This window comes from Tyto alba, unplaced genomic scaffold, assembly GCF_018691265.1.
Source record: "Tyto alba isolate M040663 unplaced genomic scaffold, T.alba_DEE_v4.0 Super-Scaffold_27, whole genome shotgun sequence".
NCBI classification, from domain to species: domain Eukaryota; kingdom Metazoa; phylum Chordata; class Aves; order Strigiformes; family Tytonidae; genus Tyto; species Tyto alba.
In genome coordinates, this window is record NW_024881301.1 from 23,327,116 (window position 1) to 23,349,781 (window position 22,666).

At 36.7% G+C, this 22,666-nt stretch overlaps 1 protein-coding gene across 1 annotated transcript in view; it reads left to right on the plus strand.

Moving 5' to 3' along the window:
• LOC104365682 (dynein axonemal heavy chain 5) overlaps positions 1-22,666 on the plus strand; it is a 168,318-nt gene that overhangs the window by 106,970 nt on the left and 38,682 nt on the right. Inside the window, exons 61-70 of the mRNA XM_042798240.1 lie at positions 436-654; positions 3,178-3,354; positions 6,138-6,332; positions 9,167-9,322; positions 9,597-9,779; positions 13,053-13,223; positions 13,646-14,024; positions 15,044-15,315; positions 17,157-17,321; positions 21,798-22,065. Of these exons, the coding sequence (XP_042654174.1) occupies positions 436-654; positions 3,178-3,354; positions 6,138-6,332; positions 9,167-9,322; positions 9,597-9,779; positions 13,053-13,223; positions 13,646-14,024; positions 15,044-15,315; positions 17,157-17,321; positions 21,798-22,065 (2,185 nt within the window). The remainder of the gene's footprint in view (positions 1-435; positions 655-3,177; positions 3,355-6,137; positions 6,333-9,166; positions 9,323-9,596; positions 9,780-13,052; positions 13,224-13,645; positions 14,025-15,043; positions 15,316-17,156; positions 17,322-21,797; positions 22,066-22,666) is intronic.

The following is a 22,666-nucleotide window of genomic DNA, read 5'->3' on the forward strand; positions in this document are numbered from 1 at the left end:
GAAGTAATTGATGGGAAAAGAGAGGAAAAGAGTAGTTTCCATTATCATTATTATTATTTTATAATTCATGAGGACAATCTTAATTTTCTTTTGCACTGAGAATATATTACAGATAACATTGAATGGGTTGCCTCATTTATCTAATACACAGCTATTTCAAGTGTATTGTGATTTCAAATCATTGATCATTGTGTGATCAATAGATCATTCTGAAAATGTTACTAAAACATTTTAAGATTGCAGTGCATAGCTTCATTGTTATGCATGTGTTCCAGTTTTAGGTTGAAAAGTAAAAAAGGAAAAAAAATGCTGTCATCTTAAGTACGCGTTATTTTTAAACTACCCAATACAGTAAGATATGTGTCATTAAATTAATGTTATTTGCTCTTGCCAAATAACAGGTATTAACTATTCTTTACTTTTAAATGTTTGTAGGCAAATTTAGCCTTGCAAGAGGGAAGACTTGCAGCTGCCCAAATGGAACTGAATAATGCACAAATTCAGCTGGATGAGAAGCAAATGGAACTGGATCAAGTACAAGCCATGTATGATGCTGCTATGAAAGAGAAGCAGGCCTTACTTGATGATGCTGAGGCATGCAGAAGGAAGATGAACAATGCCACAGCTCTGATTGAAGGATTAGGTGGAGAAAAGGTACTAGCACATATGAGTAGGTTTCCAGCACAAAGCGGGTGCTCAGTTTTGAGAATACTCCATAATGATCATTAGTAGCGCTCGAGAAATTCAAGGCATGGTGACATCACGATATCATGTCACTTTTACTTATATGTATGGTTTTTGCTTAAACTTAATGTATCTAACAAAGTAAACTAATTTCTTGTGTTAACTTAATTCTTCTCTATGAAGATTTATGTCATATCATATGGCTCGTATTGGGATAAAATTAAGATTTAAAGCCAAGTAGCAAAATTCCTTTTAGCTTTAGTAAGAAGAGGAATTAGGATTAGCCTAAATAATTGCCCTAAAATATTTATAAGAAGGATTACTCTGTTTTTCTCACCAAGTATACGAGAATAAGAATTTGAAGCTTGACTAATTTCCTGAATTATATTTGAAGTTCAGATTTCTACTGAAGCCTTTTACAGAATTGTGGGATAATCATTATCCTCTGCACTGAGCTTGAAATTTACCTTTCCTACGCAGATTTTTCTGGCTTCAGCCTGAAGGCTTCCGGAGGAAGCAGGATACTCTTTTTTTTTTCTAATCTGATTATTTGCTTTGATAATTCCTTGGTTGATTTCACACAGAGTCAAAATTGATGAGAGCTTTGACTTCAACCACTGCATCCTGTGAAGTCAGGACTTCAGCATTTGTTTGCATAGCTGTACTTTACTTTAAAACACATCAGTCAAAAATGTTTGATGCTTCATCATATTTTTCAGTGAATTTCTAAATTTAATAGCAACACCAGAATAGGAAGTTACAGTGCCTTATTTTGGGTTTTTGGAAGCCTTATGCTATGAGGTCTTGTAAGAGCTGTTATTCTATTCTGCTTTTGAAAATTCAGACAAAAAATTAAAGACTGTATATGGCACTTGGAGCCTTGGGCAAAACTGACACTGGGTTAAATGTGTGTTTTCTGAATTTAAAACATGTAGGTCCTAGCCAAGATTGCATGCAGAGTGATAGGAAGGGAACAGAAATCTGGAGAGAAAGGAATACGTAAAACTCAAAAATAACATTTAGAAAATCACAGAATCATAAAATAATTGAGATTGGAAGGGTATTCCGGAGATCATCTAACTGAATCCCCCTTCTCAAAGCAAGGCCAAATAGAACAGGTTGCTCAGGGCATTGTCCATTTGGCTTTTGAACATTTCCAAAGATGGAGACTATAACCTCTCTTGGCTACCTATTCCAGTCCTTGACTACTCTCACTGTAAGAAATTTTTTTGTGTGTTTAATTGGAATTTCTTGTATTTCAATTTGTGCCCATTGCCTCTTATCTTTTCACTGGGTACCACTGAAAAGAGTCTGTCACTGTTTTCTTTACACCCTCCCATCAGGTGTTTGTGCACACTGATAAAATTGTCCCTGCACTGTTTTCAACACTAAACAATCTCAATTACGGCAGCCAAGGCTGCCCCCAACATTTACATCCCTGACCAGTTCTTTCTTGTTTGCAAGTCTGAGGTTCAGCAGACAGCCTTCCCTCATTAGATCCTCAGTTACCTGTGTTAAGAATTTTTTGTCAAGGCACTCCTTAAAACCTCCTGAATTGCTTGTGTCTTGCTCTGTTGTCCCTTCAGAAGTAATCAGTGGTTAACGTTCCCCATGTAGGCCAGGGCCTGTGAATGTGAGGTTTCTTCCTGTTGTCTGGAAAAGACCTCATCTACTTCTTGCCTATCACATTGTAACAGACACACACAACATCAGCCACGTTGGTCTGCCCTCTAATCCTAACGAATAAGCTCTCAACTGGCTCATTGTCCATCCCAGAGTCTCAGATGCAGAACTCCATGCATCCCAGCTGCTTTCTTACCTGAAAGACAACTCCCCTTCTCACATTCCCAGCCTGTCCTTCCTAGCAAACCTGTATATTCCTGTTTCAGCACTCCAGTTGTAGAAGCCTTCCCACCTCGTCCCCACCATCTCCAAGACACCATGACTCTGCAACAGCATGCAGACCTCTAATTCCTCATTTGTTCTCCATGCTGTGCACATTAGTGTACAAGCATTTCAGAGAGGTTCCCAGCTGTGCTAATTTCCCAGAAACAGTATCAAAGCTATCCCCATGGTTCTGTTTGGTAGGCACTTTGTTTATGTGGATGTGCTCAGGGTGGTCTTCCATTAGCCCTATTTTATTGATTACAAGGTCCCTACTGTTTATATCACCCCACACATTTTGTTTGCCAACCTGGTCCTCCACTTTCACACATGATTGTTGGTCATCCTCTCCCTCCCACTTCATTCCTCCTTTAAAACTCTTTTTACCAGTTTGGCCAGCTTGTTGGCAAAAATGCTTTTTCCCCCACTCAGTCAGGTGGTTGCCTTCTCTTCCAAGCAAACTTCTACTTTTGAAAAGAATAACTTAAAAAAAAATTACTCCTGGTTTGAAGAACAGTTATTTACCAGAAATAGATAAATTCTTAAGTTAGATCTTCATGTTAGTTTTGAACCTTCTTAATCTAACATTTTTTTATATTTTACATACAGCTTCGTTGGACAGCAAGCAGCAAAAACTTTCAAAATCAAATTATTAATTTAGTGGGTAATGTTCTTCTGGCCACTGGATTTCTCTCTTACTCTGGGCCTTTCAATCAGGAGTACAGGAATTTGCTGCTGCAATTGTGGAAGAAGGAGATGGACAACAGCAAGATTCCATACAGTAATGTAAGTGTTCACGCTCTTTCCTGACCTTACACTTTTCCGTGCAGAGAAACAATGTGCAGAGCATTCTGTTCCAGAAAAGTACATAATTGCAAAATTATATACAGGCTGTCGCATTCCATAAAACTTTATTAAATAAAATAACTGAACTGTTGACAGCTGAGCTTCTAAAACAATATGTTTTAAGATCCTCTTTATACTGTCATGCATTGCAAAATTGGTATATAGGCCATTGCTCTGGCAAGTCTGAGAGAGATGCTATCTGAGGTCAGCTACCCTGGGAGGAAATTGCATAATGTGGGACATGAAGTAAAATTTACCAGCTTAGAATAGATTTACCTTATCATAAGAGGTTCCATCAGGTAGTCTCAGTTTTCCCCCATAGTTGATATTTTTTTGCAAATACCATGTTGTGCCCAGAATTTCAGTCATGAAGTCAAGCAAATCAGCCACATCTAACATTTACTGAAAATGGAAAATATGTATATTGAAGAAAACACATCTTGTAACTGTTTCTCTCAACATTTTAAATTATCTCCTTGCAAGGGGGATAATATAAATTACCTGGATAATTCCAGGTGCTGCTGGAAAGTGCAGTGAGGCATTGTGCAACCTGCGTGCAGCTGTGGCTGGACCATTGTGAAACAGTTGAAGGTGGATTAGTATCCCTACTCGTTGTCTTTTCAGGTTCCTGGAGGATTTGACACTTAAAACCTGTATTAGGGAGACCTCTTTACCATGAGAGGTTTGTCATGCTGTTCACTTTGTAGAAGTTACTTGTGAATCTTTTTATTTTTTGCATTGGGTGGTGCATAATGCTTCTTTGTCGCAGTGATTAACATTGGCCTAACAGAGTGAATCTCACAGCTCAGCCCAATTCACGCAAAGACTTACAAAGATGAATGATTCTGACTTGCCCAGCAAAGCTCTCTGAAAGCTCCTGATGATGAGTAATATAATATGTAAGGCCAAGATGGATTTACTAATAAAGTACCAGTAGCAGTGCAGTATCAGGCAAGATTCTTTACCAGTGTGGTATGGGAATTATCCTGCATATATTCATCCCAGGGAGGCTTTTTCTCAAATTCAGTGTACAAAATGTTCTTAAAAGCTACTAACCTTGGGGAATATCTGTCAAGATTCTTGCTATTTAAGGACAAGAACTTGGATGTATAATGTCCTTAGGAAGCAAGACGTAAAGAACTAAAATTCAGCCTTTACGAAGATGTTCTGTCTACATTACTACTCAGCTACATCTTTCAAAATTTGAGTAATACTTCTTGATTGTTTCTGTGTTGATTTTTTTTTTTTTTTCTTCCACATGGACAAGTTAGACACGGAATGCCATAATCGACATGTTTCAAACCATAATTATCATTCTGTTTAGATAGTTGCCATTAAAGACAGGATTATGATTTCAATGATCGTGTATGGAGGAGAGTTTTAATATTTTCCAGTGAATTAAGTACTCACAAAAGGCAGCATATGGGCTTCTCTTGATACTTCACACCCCAGGAAAGAAAGCAGCTTTGCAGTTCAAGCAAAAGGCTTGACATCTGCCTTACTTTGTCACAAACTGGTTGTGGGTGTATGAGTCATTTAGGCATAACAATTTAAAGAGGGCTGTTTAAAATTAGATATCTATCTGTGTACTTAGGCACTTAAATTAGCTCAGTTTCAGAGTTTCAGAGTGACTGATACTTCCTACCGTAGTAAGAAAAAAATCAAATCTGTTTAGATCCTACTCATCTGCTTAAGTTGCTAAAAACGGTTTTAGGTTCCAGTTGCTAAAAATTTTTTCTATTAAATGCATAACTGTCCTTTTCACAAATGGAAGTTTGATTCTTAAAGTTTCTCTGTCTTCTGAGAATGGTTTGTGTTGCTTCATTCAGATTCTTCAATAATCAGAGTAGTAAAAAAATCAAAGGGGTAAAAAAGCTTTTGAGTCTTGCAACCACTGGTATCACTAACTCATGATTGTACCACAAGTCTCATAGTAATTGAAATTTTGATTTAGGATTCAGATGCTGAATTATGTGATTTTTGCAGGAGCTGTGGGATTTTTCTTTCTTTTTAAACATGTTGTTTGTAGAGAAAGCTTACAAATAAGAATTCTTGAGTGAAGAATGTAAGGAGCAAATGAAAAAACCCTTCAATTTTATTCTTTTTAAACTCATATAATTATTAAGCTACTTTTCTAATTTGTTTTGTGATTTTAAGCACTGTTTTATTTGCATATACATTCTTGAGAGGCCAGTCACTGTTTATAGTGAATAAAATAAAGGTCAGTTGACATGTGCAAATCAAACTTCAGGAGAATATATGAGGTGGGAAGAGTTCTGACCATAGTAACAATAACTTTCCATGATAGCTCATGGTTATTGATACATAGCACATCTCACAAGCCATCTTGTATTCATATACATACTTGGAGGGTACTTTATGACTTTACAGCAGAAGAAATCTCTTATGACTGAGATGACCCTTACTCTTGAGCTAGCAAGAAAAGACTTTGCTGATACCAAAATCAGGTTGTCATTAGTTATTGAACTGACTTCAGAGTTTCTCTGATATTCTTTGATGGACATCAAAGCCTCAACAGAATTCACTTTCATTATTGCCCAACCTCAGTGATTTAGACACTGAACTTTAATGAAAGGAAATGATAACCACCAAATACATTCGTTCTGTCATGCATTATGATCAGACTATAAAACCTTCCATCAAACATTTTAGTATAACTACTCTAACTGGTACTAATTTTGTAATTACATATTTTCTATTAGGACCTGAACCTTACTGGTATGCTCATTGACAATGCTACAGTGGGTGAATGGAACCTCCAGGGTCTTCCAAATGATGACCTTTCAATTCAGAATGGCATCATTGTCACAAAAGCATCTAGATATCCTTTGCTGATTGATCCACAAGGTCAAGGAAAGAATTGGATTAAAAATAAGGAAAAGAATAATGGACTCCAGGTAAATAATCCATTTAATATTTTTATGTGTGTATCATTTCACATCATAGTTAGCAATACAAACTATTTTTTTTTGTCATCATACTTTGGCCATGTGTAATTTAAATCTGATGTTTATGGAGTACATTTAGACAGAAATTAAAACAAGACTGATGCAAAATCTGTGACCTGTCAGTATCAGGGTGAAATAGCTTGTATTGCCTTGTCATCTCCCCAAAAGACAGTTTCAAGAGGAAATGGGTATTCTATGTTATGCCATGTCTATTTTTATGATGAATCTTTTAATTACTTGTCATAGAGAAAGAGAAACATTGAGGGAAGTAAATGACTTGTAAAATTAAGACCAGGCAGGATCAGGCAGTTAGTGCTGCATGGCAGTAAGATTTTAAGGTAAGCATTTTAAGAGCAGAATAGGGAAAATAAAAAGGGAGGAATTGGAAAAAGAATGATGGCCTGAGGTAGAATGGAAATCTAGTGATCTGTGAGGCATATCAAACACAAAGCCTGAATTGAGGCTGCATCTTGATGATTAATATATTGATGATAAAAAATATTTATTTCTTAATTTATCCACCCTTCTCACTTTCTGTCTAGCAGTGCATCCTGTTTGGGATCTTGATCTTCTATTTAATTCAAAACTTCCTTTTTTTCCCCTTCTAATCAGCCTACCCTCCATGCTTTGTTATAATAATAAGGATAAGATGAGTTGTCATAAAGAACGAAATACATTATATATTTTCAGGCCAGATCGAGCATGATACTAAAGAGTTAGTTGTTAATAAATCAAGTCCTACAACTGTAGATTATCACATGATTATAATGTTATACTATCTTCACTCAAAATGATGGATAAGAAAAAGAGACAGAATGAAGGTAAGGATGGTGACATCCAGAGAGCTGATGTCATCATGGCAATGCCATTAGTTAAATCCTTAACCTTCTATAGCTTGATCTAGATCTGTATTACCTAGCACTCTTAAAAAGGGCCCAACTTTCAATCTCACACCAAATCCAGTTTCTGGTAAGTTGAACATGATCAAAAAATGGTGTGGAAACAGCTAGAAATGTGAGTTGTATTCACAGAAGAATTTAGGCATTTTGTGATTGTGAAATCTACTGTCTTATAGTAGATAACATGGCTTCCTCTAAATTACATCAGTCCTTACTTTGGCCCCCCCAAATTGGATCAAGACATGCTAGTGTGAGTAACCAACAGGAAAAAACAGAGAGAAGGATGTATCTCATATTGCACCCTCTTCGAGACTTTCATCTCCTACTCAGGATTTCACAGAGCTGCCAAGCTGAGCTCAAGAGTGGCAACAGCGAATCTTCTTCAGTTAGGGACCTACGCTGAATCTTTCTACTGCACTGTACCTTTTTCACCAATAATTTTAAAGTGTTCTCCAAGCTGGAACTTCAGTTCCCTCCCTTAAGTGGCACAGTCTGTATCCCCAGGTGGCTTCTCTCGCCACGTGCCGGTGTACAGCCTGCAGAAGGGGACTGTGAACACACAGGTTCCATTCTCTGGTCCAGTAATTGCAAAAGGATCTTAAATCACATATTCAATAAAGTAGGGACTGGGAGATGTAGATTAAAATACCACTTTCTCTTTCCCGACTATTCATACACTACAAGTGATGATGACATTTGACTGATGAGCGAGAGAAAAATGTCTACCAGGTTTGCCTTATGTGAATATCCAGCCTATGAAATCTGTGAATCCTGACAGGGCTTAACTACTGAGCTGCTGAGTACTCTGAAAACTTACACAGCTTTGAATACACACAGGTGCAGCCTCTAAACACAGAGGAAGTTTTCCTGATGAAAATTCAGTCAGCTGTGGGATTTTAGACATCCTGGCTCAGGTGTCAGCTGTGTTAGAACCATGTGAGTTCTCCCCCTGTAAAGTCCAGGAGGAACAGTTATGTCAAGACTCTAAATACCCAAGTGTTTAGATTATGCCTTTACATCTGGGATATTACTATTTGTTATGGTCCTGTTAGGTTTCTATTGTTAGTCACTAAGACACTAACTTCATCCCTCAGTTTCATTTGGACTAAAAATGTAGGCAACATGCTGTTTTGGGGGATACACATATGCCTACATAATAACAAAGCTAAAAGTGCAGAGTGGTGAAGCATAGTATTAATTTTTAAATAATGTACTGTTTTAAGACTACGTAATTGGCCTCTAGATATTTTAATTATACCTTTTTCAAGGTCCTCCTGCAAGACAAGGGTTTATTTTAAAAGCATGTCTATCCTAGTCTTTTTTCTGGTAAAAAAAAAACACCCCAAACCCATGGTTTAACAGATGCCTGGAAAGGCTATTCAATTATCATCTCAAAGGATTATGTTAAATTTATTAAACTTAAATGAATGAAAAGGAGTCTATGTGATTTTTAGCAATTTTAAGACTTTATATTGTGAAATTGGAACTGAATTGGAAATTTAACATCTGATGTGAGACCAGGCCTCCTATGTAACACCAGTTCCCTGACTGAACACTATAAATATTTCCATGCTCCACATTAGTGTTCTGAACATAAATCCATTAATATTTAAAAGGTATTAAGATACTACATTGATTAGATAGCTATGTAGATAAGTAAATAAACAGGTAACAATAAAGAAGAACATCAAGTATGATCCCCTTTTCTGTTAAGCTTAAAGCAAAACTTCCATTCATTTCAGCAGAGGTGAATGTTGGTCCCTAAAATGTAATAATTTGTGTAGATATACCAGGATGACTATAATTCTTGAAATCTGAAATAGATTTTATACTATTTTCTATGTGCTTCCAAATGCATGCCATATTATGAACCAATCTTCCTAGGTTACAGCTATGAACCACAAGTCCTTCAGAAGTCATATAGAAGACTGCCTGTCCCTTGGCCGACCTTTGTTAATAGAAGATGTTGGAGAGGAACTTGATCCTGCTCTTGATAACATCCTGGAAAAAAATTTCATAAGATCTGGTTCAGCACAGAAAGTAAGATTAATTGTGAACATGGAAGTAAAAGCCAGTAGGACAGGTGCTGGTTAATTGTGTGGATACTGCCAAGGTTCACACCTTTGCAACACTTAAAAAGATGAGCAGTGAACTCATGGGGTTGTTTTTTTTATTTACCCTTTAAGCAGAAAGTTTTAAAAGTTTAAGTGTAAAAAAAAAATGTAAAAAAGGAGTTAATCTATTTTTCACTGGATAAAATAACTTTTTTTCTGAATTCAGCTTTTGAAAATCGAGTATTATGTTTTATTTTCAGGTGAAAGTAGGTGACAAGGAGGTAGATCTGATGAAAGGGTTTACCCTTTATATGACAACAAAATTGGCTAATCCTGCCTATACTCCAGAAATTAGTGCCAGAACAACAGTGATTGACTTTACTGTGACTATGAAAGGGCTGGAAGATCAGCTCCTTGGCCGCGTCATCCTCACAGAAAAACAGGTATCTAGTAGTTTGTGCTATTTGTATAGAGGGAAGGCTTGTTCAGTATCTGCACCATGAGTGGATATATTCTATGTTTTAGGTGAAATTAAATGCAAGAATAAAAATGTGAATGAAAGCTTATGGGAATGTACATTTTCTGAAAGACAGTGTGGAGCTGTTTTTTAATTGAATGGAGGGACCTAAAGATTTATTTTAAGATCTGGCCTTGGAAAGAGAAGAAAGAAAATTATTCATTAAAAATACATCACAGACATATACATGGCACAAATAAAGCATCTTTATTCCTTCATATATAGCAAAAGCTCCTTGTTCAGGCCGAAACCTCTTTTATTTCTGAATTCTTTTTAAAACTTAATTTGAATTACATGAAAAAATGCTTATGAACTTGAACTATTTTTGCCAGTCAGGCTCTAGTGTGGAAGGAGATATCAGATTTTTAAGGAGCCCCGAACACTGACTTGACTCTGCCCTTACTAAAATTTCCATTGATTATGTGGAAGCAAATATAGGGAAGAAAATCCTCTCTCGGGCATTTTCCAGGAGCTTTATTCCATAATACCAAATCCGAGACATCCTCCAAAATAATTTAATTCATACATCATTCCAATTTCCTTTTGTGTGATGTAATTTAACATCCTGGTTATCCAAAAATTCAGAAGTCAATTCATAGGCACTGGGAACAAATGTAGATGTTTTACTGTGGCAGTCATACCAATAAATGCATGAATGCTATGGTCCAATTACACCATAATAAAATATTTACTTCCTTTCTCATTAAAGTGAAAGCACAGAAGTTGTATTACACATCAGATTGAATGACTTATTTATTTCAAATTGAACATTTCATAATTGTGTCTTTGTGAGAAAAGTAACAAAGATTAAGGTTTGGATTAGCAGAGCTGCTGCTTGGAATAAGTAACTCAGGTAGGCTTGCTCATGTGAGAGCAGTTTCCCACCTAAGGGAATTCATTCCTACTTCGACTTCCCAAAACATGTTCTAAACAGCATGCTTTAGCGGTGCTGTCATTTCCTCCAGTCAACACCTTTCTGCTTTGCTCAAACAAGCATTTGCTGAAGTAAGGACTGGAATCAAGGTGCCCTTCCTTCATTCTGACAGTCACAACCAGAGACTAGAAAAGTCATTGTTATGCCCAAACTTCCTATAATTCATTCCATGAAAAATTGAAAAGCTACAACAGCAGGTACTGAGGAAGAGCTATCCACTAACAGGGTGGGACAAATGTTAGGGGTGCAAAACTTTTAATCTTTACTCCGGTAGATGTATGTTTATGTAAGCAAAATTGAACAGCATCAGCAGGAGTGGCTGGGATTGAGCAATTTACCTCAGACGAGAGACAGAGGTTAGATAGAAGTTAGATAGAAGATAGAAGTTAAATTAGTTCCTCATGACCTACATATAAGCTTCTACTTTTAAACTCTGAAATAAAAAGAGATACGTACACATTTCCCCCCACACAGATACCCTCCCTCAGTGTTTTTTTTCTTTTTTGGACAAAACTCTCAGAGAATTCATATTGAATGTATGTAGCAGCACCTAGACTGCATTCTGGGGCAAAAATATACTCACTGAAAAATATTCATCCAGTGCAGTGTATCAGCTGAAGAGAGCTGCAAGTGTAGCTGGTTAGTATCAGCACTACTTGCTGCACAGGGACATGGTTGCAGGTGATCAACATTTATTAAACTTCTTCCCTTCAGCAGATAAGAAGTAATCATGTTTGTTTTGTCTCTTCTGTCTCAATAAGAGATGAATGTCCTGGTGTAGGTAGCCAGACCCAGTGGAGCTTGGATAAATATGGTTCAAAGGAAAGACAGAGCATGAACAGAGAATTTGAAAAACAGGTTTTCTATTACAAACAAGAAGGCGAGTTTATGATCACTGAGCTAAAGTAATAGATTAAAGGAGCTAATGATCAATGAAATATATGATCAAAGAAGTATTTATTGTTTTCAGCCTTAAAGGTTCCTCCTGTAACTATATGAAAAAAAAATGATCAGCATCTTTTTGTACTTTGATAATGAAGTTGCTGCCACCATTTCTGTTCAGAACAGCTATTTTTTGTGTTACAAATGCAGTTGTGAAATCCTCTTGAAAACAAAAGCCTGGCATCTGGTATATTTGCTAATTTTCTGAAAGATACTCTTCATAAGCTTACAAATAGAATGGGTGAGGTGCCTGTTCTTAAACTAAGCACATCCTTCGGTAGAATTTAAGCATGTACTTAAATGCAAGTTTGATTGTTCTGTAGAACTCCTCTTTTTGTGTAATTCTAATCTTTTTTTGCATTAATGGTAAAGAAAGAGGAGAAAATGCAGAAAATTTTAAGCTGAATGAATGATGCTTGAGTCATTCTCCTCTTTTACGATGCAGTTATTTGTAGATTCCACGGAGCTACATTCTATAGCTCTGGAATATATTACAAACAGGTTTCCAAATAAATTTGTGAGAGTAAAGAAATTTGTCACTTCTTTGAAATACAGGAGAGCCTTGCCTGTGCTGTATAACTCTGTACATCTTCTTCTTCTCTAACTTGTCATGTTGACAGGAATGAAGATAAACTGAAGCCATAGGTGGAGGTAGACTGATATTATTAACCACCCTTTTCTTACAGGAAGGTTGACTTGACTGATTAAATAAAGGTAGGCAGCAAAGGTATCCCTGAGCTGTGTTGGACTGTTTGGTATAGATGCCTCATTTCACTTGGCATTGTGTTGACTTGTCTGTCATTGTTCCCTTGCCATTGTCTGTCTTGTAGAAATAGCATAAAAATTCCATGTGACAGATAATAATTGTAACATTTCCTATTTTATAAGCAGTAGAGGAGTATATCTTGCAAAGTCACAGAATCATAGAAATTATAAATGGAAAAGGTCATCCAGTCAACTTCCATAGCAATGTAAAATCCATCCACACAATGCATCTTTCAGTCCTTTGATTTAATTTTAAGTACTTAATGTAATGTGGCTTTTACCACTTCCCATTGGAAACTAGTTTTAGTGCTTTGTGCATCTTACTACAAGGAAGCTTATTCTGGTAACTCGGATGTTTTTTTACTCTTCAGTATGATACATTACTCAAATAATTTCAGTATACACATAAATTACGTTAGTCTATAATATTTCTGTATTTTATAGAAAAAACAGCAAAGTCTTCAATCTATCATGCATGAAATCATGTATTTTCTATCATTATAAGGAATCTGTCTTTGAATTAATCTTAAATATTCTGAAGAAAATTTCTGAATACAGGAATTGGAGGCAGAGAGAGTCAAACTGATGGAAGAAGTGACATCTAACAAGAGGAAAATGCAGGAGCTTGAAGATAATCTACTCTTCCGTCTAACCAGTACAGAGGGCTCTTTGGTTGAAGATGAATCTCTGATAGAAGTCCTAAGAATCACTAAAACAACAGCACAAGAGGTGAATTTTTAGTGCATTGCAGATAAATTTTGTAACTGTAATTTAAAGATTATTTATAGACAGATTTTTATTCTGGTTTTGTTTTTTCCATTCAGAGACACTGTATAACATCTGGCTTCTTAAATGAATAGTAGAAACGCTACCATTTTTTCTTCATAAAATGTTGCTAAATTAAACTATTACCTTGATACTGCTTTAGACTCCAGGCATACTTAGCAGGTGTAAGTTTGAATCAGATCCCGTTGTGCTTGATGTTTGAACACATGAAGACACAATGTCTGTGTTGAAACACTGACAGAGGGAAGCAAAGCTTGACTAAAAATATCATTGTGGTCTTAATGAAGACCTTTTCTTTTTGCTTGTGCAGTATAAATCACAAGTGACATAACTTAATCTGCATGGTCTTTCCAATTAATTTTAAGGTCAGTGAAAAATTAAACATAGCAGCGGAGACAGAGGTGAAAATCAATACTGCACGTGAAGAGTATCGTCCCGTTGCTGGTCGTGGTAGCATCCTTTATTTCCTAATTGTGGAAATGAGCTTGGTTAATGTCATGTACCAAACATCCTTACGGCAGTTCCTTGGCATTTTTGACCTATCAGTGGAAAGATCTCAGAAATCTCAGATCACAGCAAAAAGGGTAGTGTATGTAATAGAGCATCTCACCTATGAAGTCTTCAAGTATACGGTTCGAGGGCTGTATGAAAACCACAGATTCCTGTTTACATTACTTCTGGCACTGAAGATTGACTTGCAGGCTAAGAAAATTTCACACGCTGAGTTTGAGACACTGATCAAAGGTAATTTCTCTAAAAATGTTCCTATTTACATATGTCTGTGAACTGCCAAATTGAGATTTTGCAGCACTTGCACTAACATGTTGTATCCAGTGGATCTAATGTTTTTTAACAGGTGAATGAAAGCATGTATAGCCCAAGAAGGAATTAAGAGACAAATTTTCCAAAAAAAGAGCAATATGGATTATTCATTATCATAATAATGCTTAGATGAGGATATTTAACTGTTTTGCATTGCAAAACACAAAATAATGTTGATTACTATGTAAGAGGCTATACAGTTTTTTCCTGTAAAAATGGATCAGAACCCTGATCCTTTTTTACGGACATTTAAGTGTCAGTATAAAAAAAGTGGAAATCTGTTCTGCATTGTAAAACATTGTTACATGTAGACTCCATTGCATTATACTGCCACTGCATTTCATCACTAAGACATAAAGACAAAGAAAAAATTTAGTAAAGATTATAAAGTTTTGATGAGGGTGGACCCCACTGTCTCCAAGATAAGATAAGTATGATCAGTTAAGATAAATCCAGTCACATACTTGACATCCAAATATCTCACTTTGCTTTGCAAACACCTATTTATGTTCAGCTGTGTTGGAGGTACAAATGGGCGTTACTTTGGAGTGGTGGTTGAGCCGAGAGGCTGATGAAGTTGTATAGTCCTGGAAATGAATGCACCATGTGTTTTCATATTCTGTTGTCTTCTGTAAAAACATAGGTCCTTTCTACACCTGGCCTGAAGATTTGGGTTTGAGTAGGCTTTAGGTAGGCAAGTTTAACTCTGTCTCTACAGACAGAGAAAAAGCAGCACAAAAGTTACTGGGATATCAGCTTTGGGAGGCACTGAGATCACTTCCCCAGTCTGTCTTTGTTAAACGACTCTTTTTAATGCAGACTCTAGGTCTCTGTGTCCTGATTTTTACTCCCTAAACTATAGGAAAAAAAAAAAAAATATTACTTGTCACTTTTCTGTTTAACGATTGTTGTTTTCCTCTATAATGCTTTTCATTTTGCAGGAGGTGCCAGTTTGGATCTGAATTCTGTGGAACCTAAACCAAAAAAGTGGATCCTTGACATGACATGGCTCAATCTCGTGCAGTTATCTAGCCTATACCCTTTTAATGAACTTCTGGTGCAAGTTGTTAGGAATGAGAAGTCTTGGAAAGCCTGGTTTGATGAAGAAGCACCTGAAAAATCTGTTATTCCCGATGGGTATGACAGCTTACTGGATCAATTCCATAAACTGCTCCTTGTCCGTAGCTGGTGCCCTGATCATACCATTGCCCAAGTAAGATATGCTTTCATACAGTGGCTATGCCACGTGGCATCTCCTGCTAATTCCAAACTTATGTTCTCTGAATTTTTTTTTTTTTTTGTAAAATTTGTTGCAGAGTGAGCTATTTTGAAAATCAGATATTGAAATCCTTACGATAAATATATATGAAAGAAATGTTACTTTATTTAATTGCAATGAAATAGAGAGGGCATTTCAAAACATTAAGTTAATTATGTTGGAGCTGTAAGAATACTATGTGTGGTTCGTCTAAAGTGGAGTCATGAAACTTGTAAAGCAGTTGCATTCTTCTGGTGAACCAAAAGATACATGCCTATTTTTTCACAGAAGTTGAAAGAGAACAGTTCACTTTGATGACAGATGCACTAAAATAGCAGATAAACTGTTTACTTACCCTCTATGCTGAGGAAGTAATAATTAAGACTGTCTCATAACATGTATTGTAAAAGAAACTGCAATAGGCTAGCAGTTTTCCAGTCTATGACATTTGGATTTTTCTTCTCTAGGTAGGTCTAAAAGACATGCATGAGTCTATGAGTATCCTGTTTTCACTTTTTTTGCCCTTAGCTACACTGGAACTTCTGATTTCCTTCATATCTCAACTTTACATGTTACATGTTGTGATAGAATCTGTGTTGTATTTAGGGGACACCATTTTTTCATGGACCTCTTTTTCAACAAGACCCTTTCCATTCTTTTTCCTTTCCTCTTCTGCTGGTAAATAAGAGAGAAGTATGGGAGCTCCATCTGCCACAATTTAAACAGACCAAAATAATAAAGCTGTTACTACCCATTTATCAATACTTTCATTGTCTTGCACAACCATCTTTGAGAAATAATGACTCTGAATTTTCAAAATCTGTACTTTTTTAATTTCTGAGGAAAGAGGGCATCCTTTCTGTTATTATCTTCTTTATCTCTTCTTTCCCTACTGTGTTTCCCCAGGTGTTACAAAATTTTATCTCTCTTTGCTAGGGCAGAAATTACCCTTAATAGTGGATGATTGAGTTATTTTTTTCTGGAATTGCGATTTTACTCAGTCCACCTTGTTCCTGGGTATTTCTCTCCATAATACATGCCTCAGAATCTGTGCTAGTAGTTTTCACAGTTGGAAGACCATGTCAGTCAAAAAAGTGTTTCATACACCAGGATAGCTTTAGAAGTCTTTTTAGAAAACATCTGTGAAAAGAGGACAATAGAGGCATAGGAAGTGTTTGACCTTTAAGGATAAAGTCTGAGCTGTATTTACATTCTGTAGAAATAGATATTCAGCATAAGAGACTTGAATTGGATAACCACTGGACAGGAGAATTTGTTTGAAGTTCCAACAAATATATGGAAGATTGTAACTGGGTCAGATGAAAGATCTGTCTAATCTGCTATGCTGTAGAGACAGCGTCAACAATACCTGCTTAGAGGAGCTAAGAATGGGGCTGGTATAGAGAAACTCTTTTGTTTGGCTATTCACCAAGCTTTCGCAGTCAGTAATTTAAGAGCAATATCTGGGCTGTCCTCAGGGCCGACCGTGGATCTATTCTGCATGGATTTCTTTAGTTCTTTAGAAAAACGTTTAGCACCTTCTAGCAAAAATGTTGACAGGTTGGCTGTTGTTTGAGCAGAATTCTTTCTTTTCTTTATTTGAAGTTTGCTGCCTGAGAATTTCAATGGTTGCCTCCTATGGACTGTAACTTCTGTTACATCAAAGATGAAATGGAAAGTTTAGAAAGTTGTTGCCTTCCGGTGTCAGTATTGGTAAATTCCACATCAGTGATTAATGCTAAATTAAAAAAATAAAAGGTATATATTTCTGTGTGCTGGTAACTTGTTTTTTTCAGGCTCGACACTACATTGCAGAATCTCTTGGAGGGAAATATGCAGAAGGATTTATTCTTGAAATGGAAGCAATGTGGACAGAAAGCGACTGTCGAACACCTTTGACATGCTTTTTATCAATGGGGTCTGACCCCACTGAAAATATAGAACGTCTTGCAAAATCAAAGGTATTCTCCTAGCTGAGTTTTCTAGAGATAAGAAAGACATTTAAAACTACCCTTTGAACTAGAAATGGTATTTCCACATTTTATACAAGTTCGAGTTACGATATTTATATTCATACCAGTGTTTTCTGAAAGTTAATTTTGGGCCAGTAGCCAAAATGCATTTACTGAGGAAATGGAGATGTTACATTCTTGCTTTTTCCAGTTGTTTGATTCCATTGAGCCCTCTGTCTTTATCCAGCAGATTATAATGGTCCATTACTTAGTGAAAGTACTTAGCTATAAGAACAAAGCAATACTTTTGGTTTGCACTATGTCGCATTCACTGCAGGAGCTGACAATTACAGGAAGATGCAGGAAAAAAATTGTAAATATGGTGACAAGAGAAATTAATTTGGAGGCCCTACCATTCAATCAGTTCACTTGATGGAGGTGTTCAACATTTCTTACAGCACAACATCACTTAAAGGCACTCTGTGCTTTATGTTTTATGGTTCACAATGTAGATGCAAGTATAATTTTCCCAAGAAAGTTATTCACAGTAGATCTCCATAAATTTTCCTCACTGTTAGAATGCATCTTCAGTTAGAGGTGCAGGATTTTGATATGCACTAAGTAAGACTTACTTGCAAAAGTGGGGAGCACCCACAAATCTCTTTAGCTTAATAGTTAGAAAGTTTAGACATTCATTCTCTTTGAAAATGAGGACACTCTTATTTTATTTTGTCTGACTGATAAAGAGTGCTTAAATTATGATCTAACTCTCACTCGAGTATTTAAATTTAGGAATCTTAAGTCCGAAGTTGTTGTTGTCATCCTGGTCCCCTAAATCTGTGCAGCCAGATAGCCAGCCAGTAGACATAGTGAGGGAGAAGGGCAGCAGTTGAGTGAGCAGGATTTTTAGGTTTATTGGAAGAAATGCACTGGAAGAACAATTTTATTCCTATTCACAAAGTATTCTATTGCCTTTTCCTAAGATATGAGAGACATTCTGACTTTGTAGAAGATTTGAAATTAACTGCAGGAATTTTTATAGACCAGAAATGGGCAATTTTTTTTTAGTTCCTTTTCAAGTCCAAGTAAACACATTAGGTGTTTGTGATTGGATTCCTGTTTTCATGGCCTATGGTATGAATACAAATGGAGTATCAGCTTTGTGATGATATTTTTATTCACCTATTTTGCTCTTCAACATATGTATCCTGTGAAATGGCATCCTAGGTAGGTGCTTACCCTGACTCCGGTAGGAGTTAGTTTCTGTAAATAAAGAGTGGCTCCTTTGAAAGCAATTCACAGCACATAATTGAAACTTAACTCTGACTTGTATTGAGCAGTTGAGTATTTCTATCCTGTTGGCCATGTAAGGGGACAAGGGACACTACCCTCCTAATAGAGTCATTTGCAGTTAACTGGTCACTTAGAGTCACTCTTGCAAGGAGTAGAACAAAATGCTCTCCCATTCTGTCAAATCTTAAGCAAAACCTTAGCTTGACTGGGGAAGTGCTGGTAGGTAAATGTGACTGTTAAAATACAGCAATTTTTGCTGTCATTCTGAAAGTGGGCAGTTTTAATATGTTTTCATGCTTTAAGGAAACATGTAGAGAATAATAGAAAGTGAGGTTGCAAAAGAGATAAAGGGATTGCCTTGTTTAGTCACACATGGTTTATGAACAAGGCAATATCAGCTAGGCTGTCATAACCTGAAGTTCAAATGTAAAGTTAACTGTAATGTTTAACTGTAAAGTTCTTGTCTGAGCTCTTGAAGTAAGGATTTTGCCACACAACATATAGAAACCTTTCAAATTTACAAAAGCCATCCAGATTCTGCAAGTCAAACTATGAACACAGATATTTTATTAGGTAAAAATGTCTGTTAACATCACAGGACTGGGGGGACACTTTAATAGTTCTCTAGCTTTTGAAAAAATGTATCTAGAAATCATTTACAGTTTTCAGAAACATTTGCAAGAGGGCTTTGTGTTTAATTTGCTAATTTGTCAACAAATTGTACTTAGTTCCTGTCTTCCTCTGGGCTTTCTCTGCTTTTTTTTTTTCGGGAATAAACCTTTGACTTAACATAGAATAGCTGTACAAATGATCTGATCTTGGAATATATGTGATTCCATACCTCTGAAGTAACATTTTTTTTCTTGTTAACGATAGAAAACTTCCAGAAGACATGCTGGGCCTATTTTTCAGTGATTTCCCTTTTACAGACATGATTTGTAGTCTTAAAATGGATTGTCAGTACTGATGGTACCACTAAATATGATACTAATAATATAAATCAATTATCTGCAGTTGGAAATGTTCAAATTTGTGACCAGAATTTATTTTTTACTCTAAAATCTGGTTGTTCAGATGGCTTTCTCCCAAAGAAATTGAAGCAGTGTCTGTGAATACTGAGCTGTATAACCTTGTTTATAAACCAAGCAAGCTCCATCTTAAAGTTAGTTGAATTTCTGTCCCCTTTACTTTCACTTGAAATGGAGTGAAAATTTAACTTTCTGAATTAAAATAGACTTCATTATGCCTAGCACTTTGACTTCATTAAAACCAGATATTCTTATTACTATAGAGGTAGTTTCTTCTGTCAGGGAATAATGCACAGAACCTTCAAAAGAACTGTCAGGGCCACTGTAGTGACTAAAATGGTAGTATTTTCATCTGGATAGCGATGCATTAAGATGACAGAGATATATTGGTATGACTCACTATTGAGAGAAACATTCTGTACACAGACGTTTTTATAGAGTTCTTTCAGAAGGAGTAAAATGAGGACAATCCATAGTGAAAAATACTTTTTCCTTGATGTTTTTATAACCTTTAACGATTGTACATTTGAGAGGTAACATTGCTGAGAAGAGCAAATTATGAGCAGATGCTTTGTTAGGGAGCAATGTACCAGCTGAATATTTATGCACTCTGCAGGGGTAGTCATAGTCTTTGACTTATGGAAGCACCAGCTGTACTCAGATACATCTTAGAAAGGTAAAGTTTTTACTCCTCCAGCACATAGGCAACTTCACAGGCTATTTAGTTTTGCTTCTTTTAGCTGCAATTTCAGGTTTTACTGACCTGAGATCAGGATTTAACTGCTTTCTTATCTTTGGCATTCTCTTCTTAAATCTTTTGCCAGGATGTGGAGGATCATATACAGCATCTGTATTTATACTGTTCAGTAAAATCAGGTCAGGGCCTGTTCCGCGACCCTAAGGCCAAATGACCCAGCACAGCCTGTGTCCATATGCTTAACCATTTTCTTCTGAAAAAGTAGGGCAGCCTCATCCATGCTGTTTAGGATGGAATGACTTCCGTCATTTTTGTTTCAGTGAGAAAGTCCCAGTGGTAGGAAAATTTAAGCTTAACCTTTATAGCTGTCAGCCAGCTGAAGATAGGCCCAGTTTAATAAGCATGCAGCTCATTGCTCACAGCATGAGTGATGCTCAGCTGTAGGTCCTGAACATGAAACCATCCATCCATCTTTTCATCACTTCCCTAGCCCTCAACATGTATGTGGAATATTATGCTCAACTGGGTTTGATAATTCAGGTTTTCCCTGGTAGGAGTCAGAGAGCCAGCCTAATCTAGGGGTCTACTTATTTAGCAAGAACAAGGGTAGTAAGAACAATAAGGAAGAGAGGGTCTGCCTGCACTTTTCTTACAGACTTGTATGGTATTGATAGCGACCTAATCAGCTTGTCTTTTTCCGATCCCCTTGTGAAAGCTTGTATCATCTTCTGGTTTTCCAAACCACTGGCTTTCTTCTCCCATGGCCTCTGGAAAAAAGACTTCATACATTTCCAGAATTCTTTTATTTGCACTTATGAGCTTTGTCTAGAAAACTAACAACTAGAAAAGTAGCAAGTGCTAGCAGATCACAATTAGAATCCTCTGAATCATTGGCTCCACAGCTGCCAATTAACAATACAGGATGTTTGCTAAGGAAAGGCTTAATGTGAACATATTTTTCCTGTCCTGCATGCTTCTTTGACAATTCTCTGTTAAATGAAATAGATATGTTCAGACAGTAAAAATACACCAAAATTGTTGGGTTTACTCTATGCATTAATTATTATGTGGAGCCTTAATATCTGTCCATCTCAAGGTAGTCCACATCATAGGAAAAAGAATAGTCAGGCAGCTATGTTGGTGTGTCTATGACCTGCTTTTTTTGGGAAAGTGGAGAAAAGGAAGGGAAACTGTTTTGGTTGTCTTATCCCATAGATTTTGTCAGACCTGCAAAAAAAAATTATGTCCAGTGGGTATAGATTTTTTTCAGCAGATGGAAGATAAGAGGAACTTGGAAGGTTTTGGGGTTTTGTTTGTTCTGTTTTAACATAAGCAGTCTCCACTGATATTAGTGGTTTCCTTTTTGTGGCCCAGTGTCACTACACATGGACCTACAGAAGCAATACATGATGTGTAGAATCATTCTAAAGAGCTATATATAAAAGAAACTTTCTTTTTTCATTCTAGGACATTCCCTGTCATGCCATTTCAATGGGTCAGGGACAGGAAGTCCATGCAAGGCGACTGTTAAATCAGTGCATGCAAGACGGAGGATGGCTCCTTCTGCAGAACTGCCACCTTGGCTTGGAGTTTCTTAGTGAATTAATGGACACCATCACAGCTGCAGAATCTATGAGTGAAGGTTTCAGGATCTGGATCACTACAGAGGCTCACCCAGAGTTTCCTATTAATCTTTTACAGTCCTCTATCAAATTTACTAATGAACCCCCCCAAGGTGGGAAACGATGCTTTTTTTGTGTGTCTGTGCAGTGTTTTGGTATTTATTCTCTGTTGTTTCATTAGCTAAATACAGCACTGGGTAAGTCAGTCTTGCGATGTGTAAAACATGATTCTTTTAGGGAGAAAATGGATATTGTTTGTTTTTGTAACAAAAATTGATAGTGATTTTGTTGTTTGTGTAGAACCTGTGGATAATGCCAGGTCAGTGGTCCTTTCTTAAACTTAGTACTCTCCATCACTCTTTTCTTTCTGTCCTGTTGACCCCCCACCAAGGATGCAAAGGGAGACCAATCCTGTGCCCTGCTGGGTAAGGAAAAGGAAGGACTCTTCTGAACTCGCAACCTCGACCTCCCAAGCTGCAGTATGTAGCTGTGGCTGTTTCTTCTTGTTATGTCGTCTGGCACTGCTGACAAAAGACTGACCTCAGCATCTTTGTAATTGTCCTTCAAGTATTTGTGAGCTGCTGCTGAATCACCCCTTAGCCTCTGACATAAGCAAGACAGTTAAATCAACCCATAGAGGATCTGAATACTGGGGTTTACTTAAGAACCAGTGAGATTAGGGCTTTTATACTACTTGCTTATTTTACACATTCA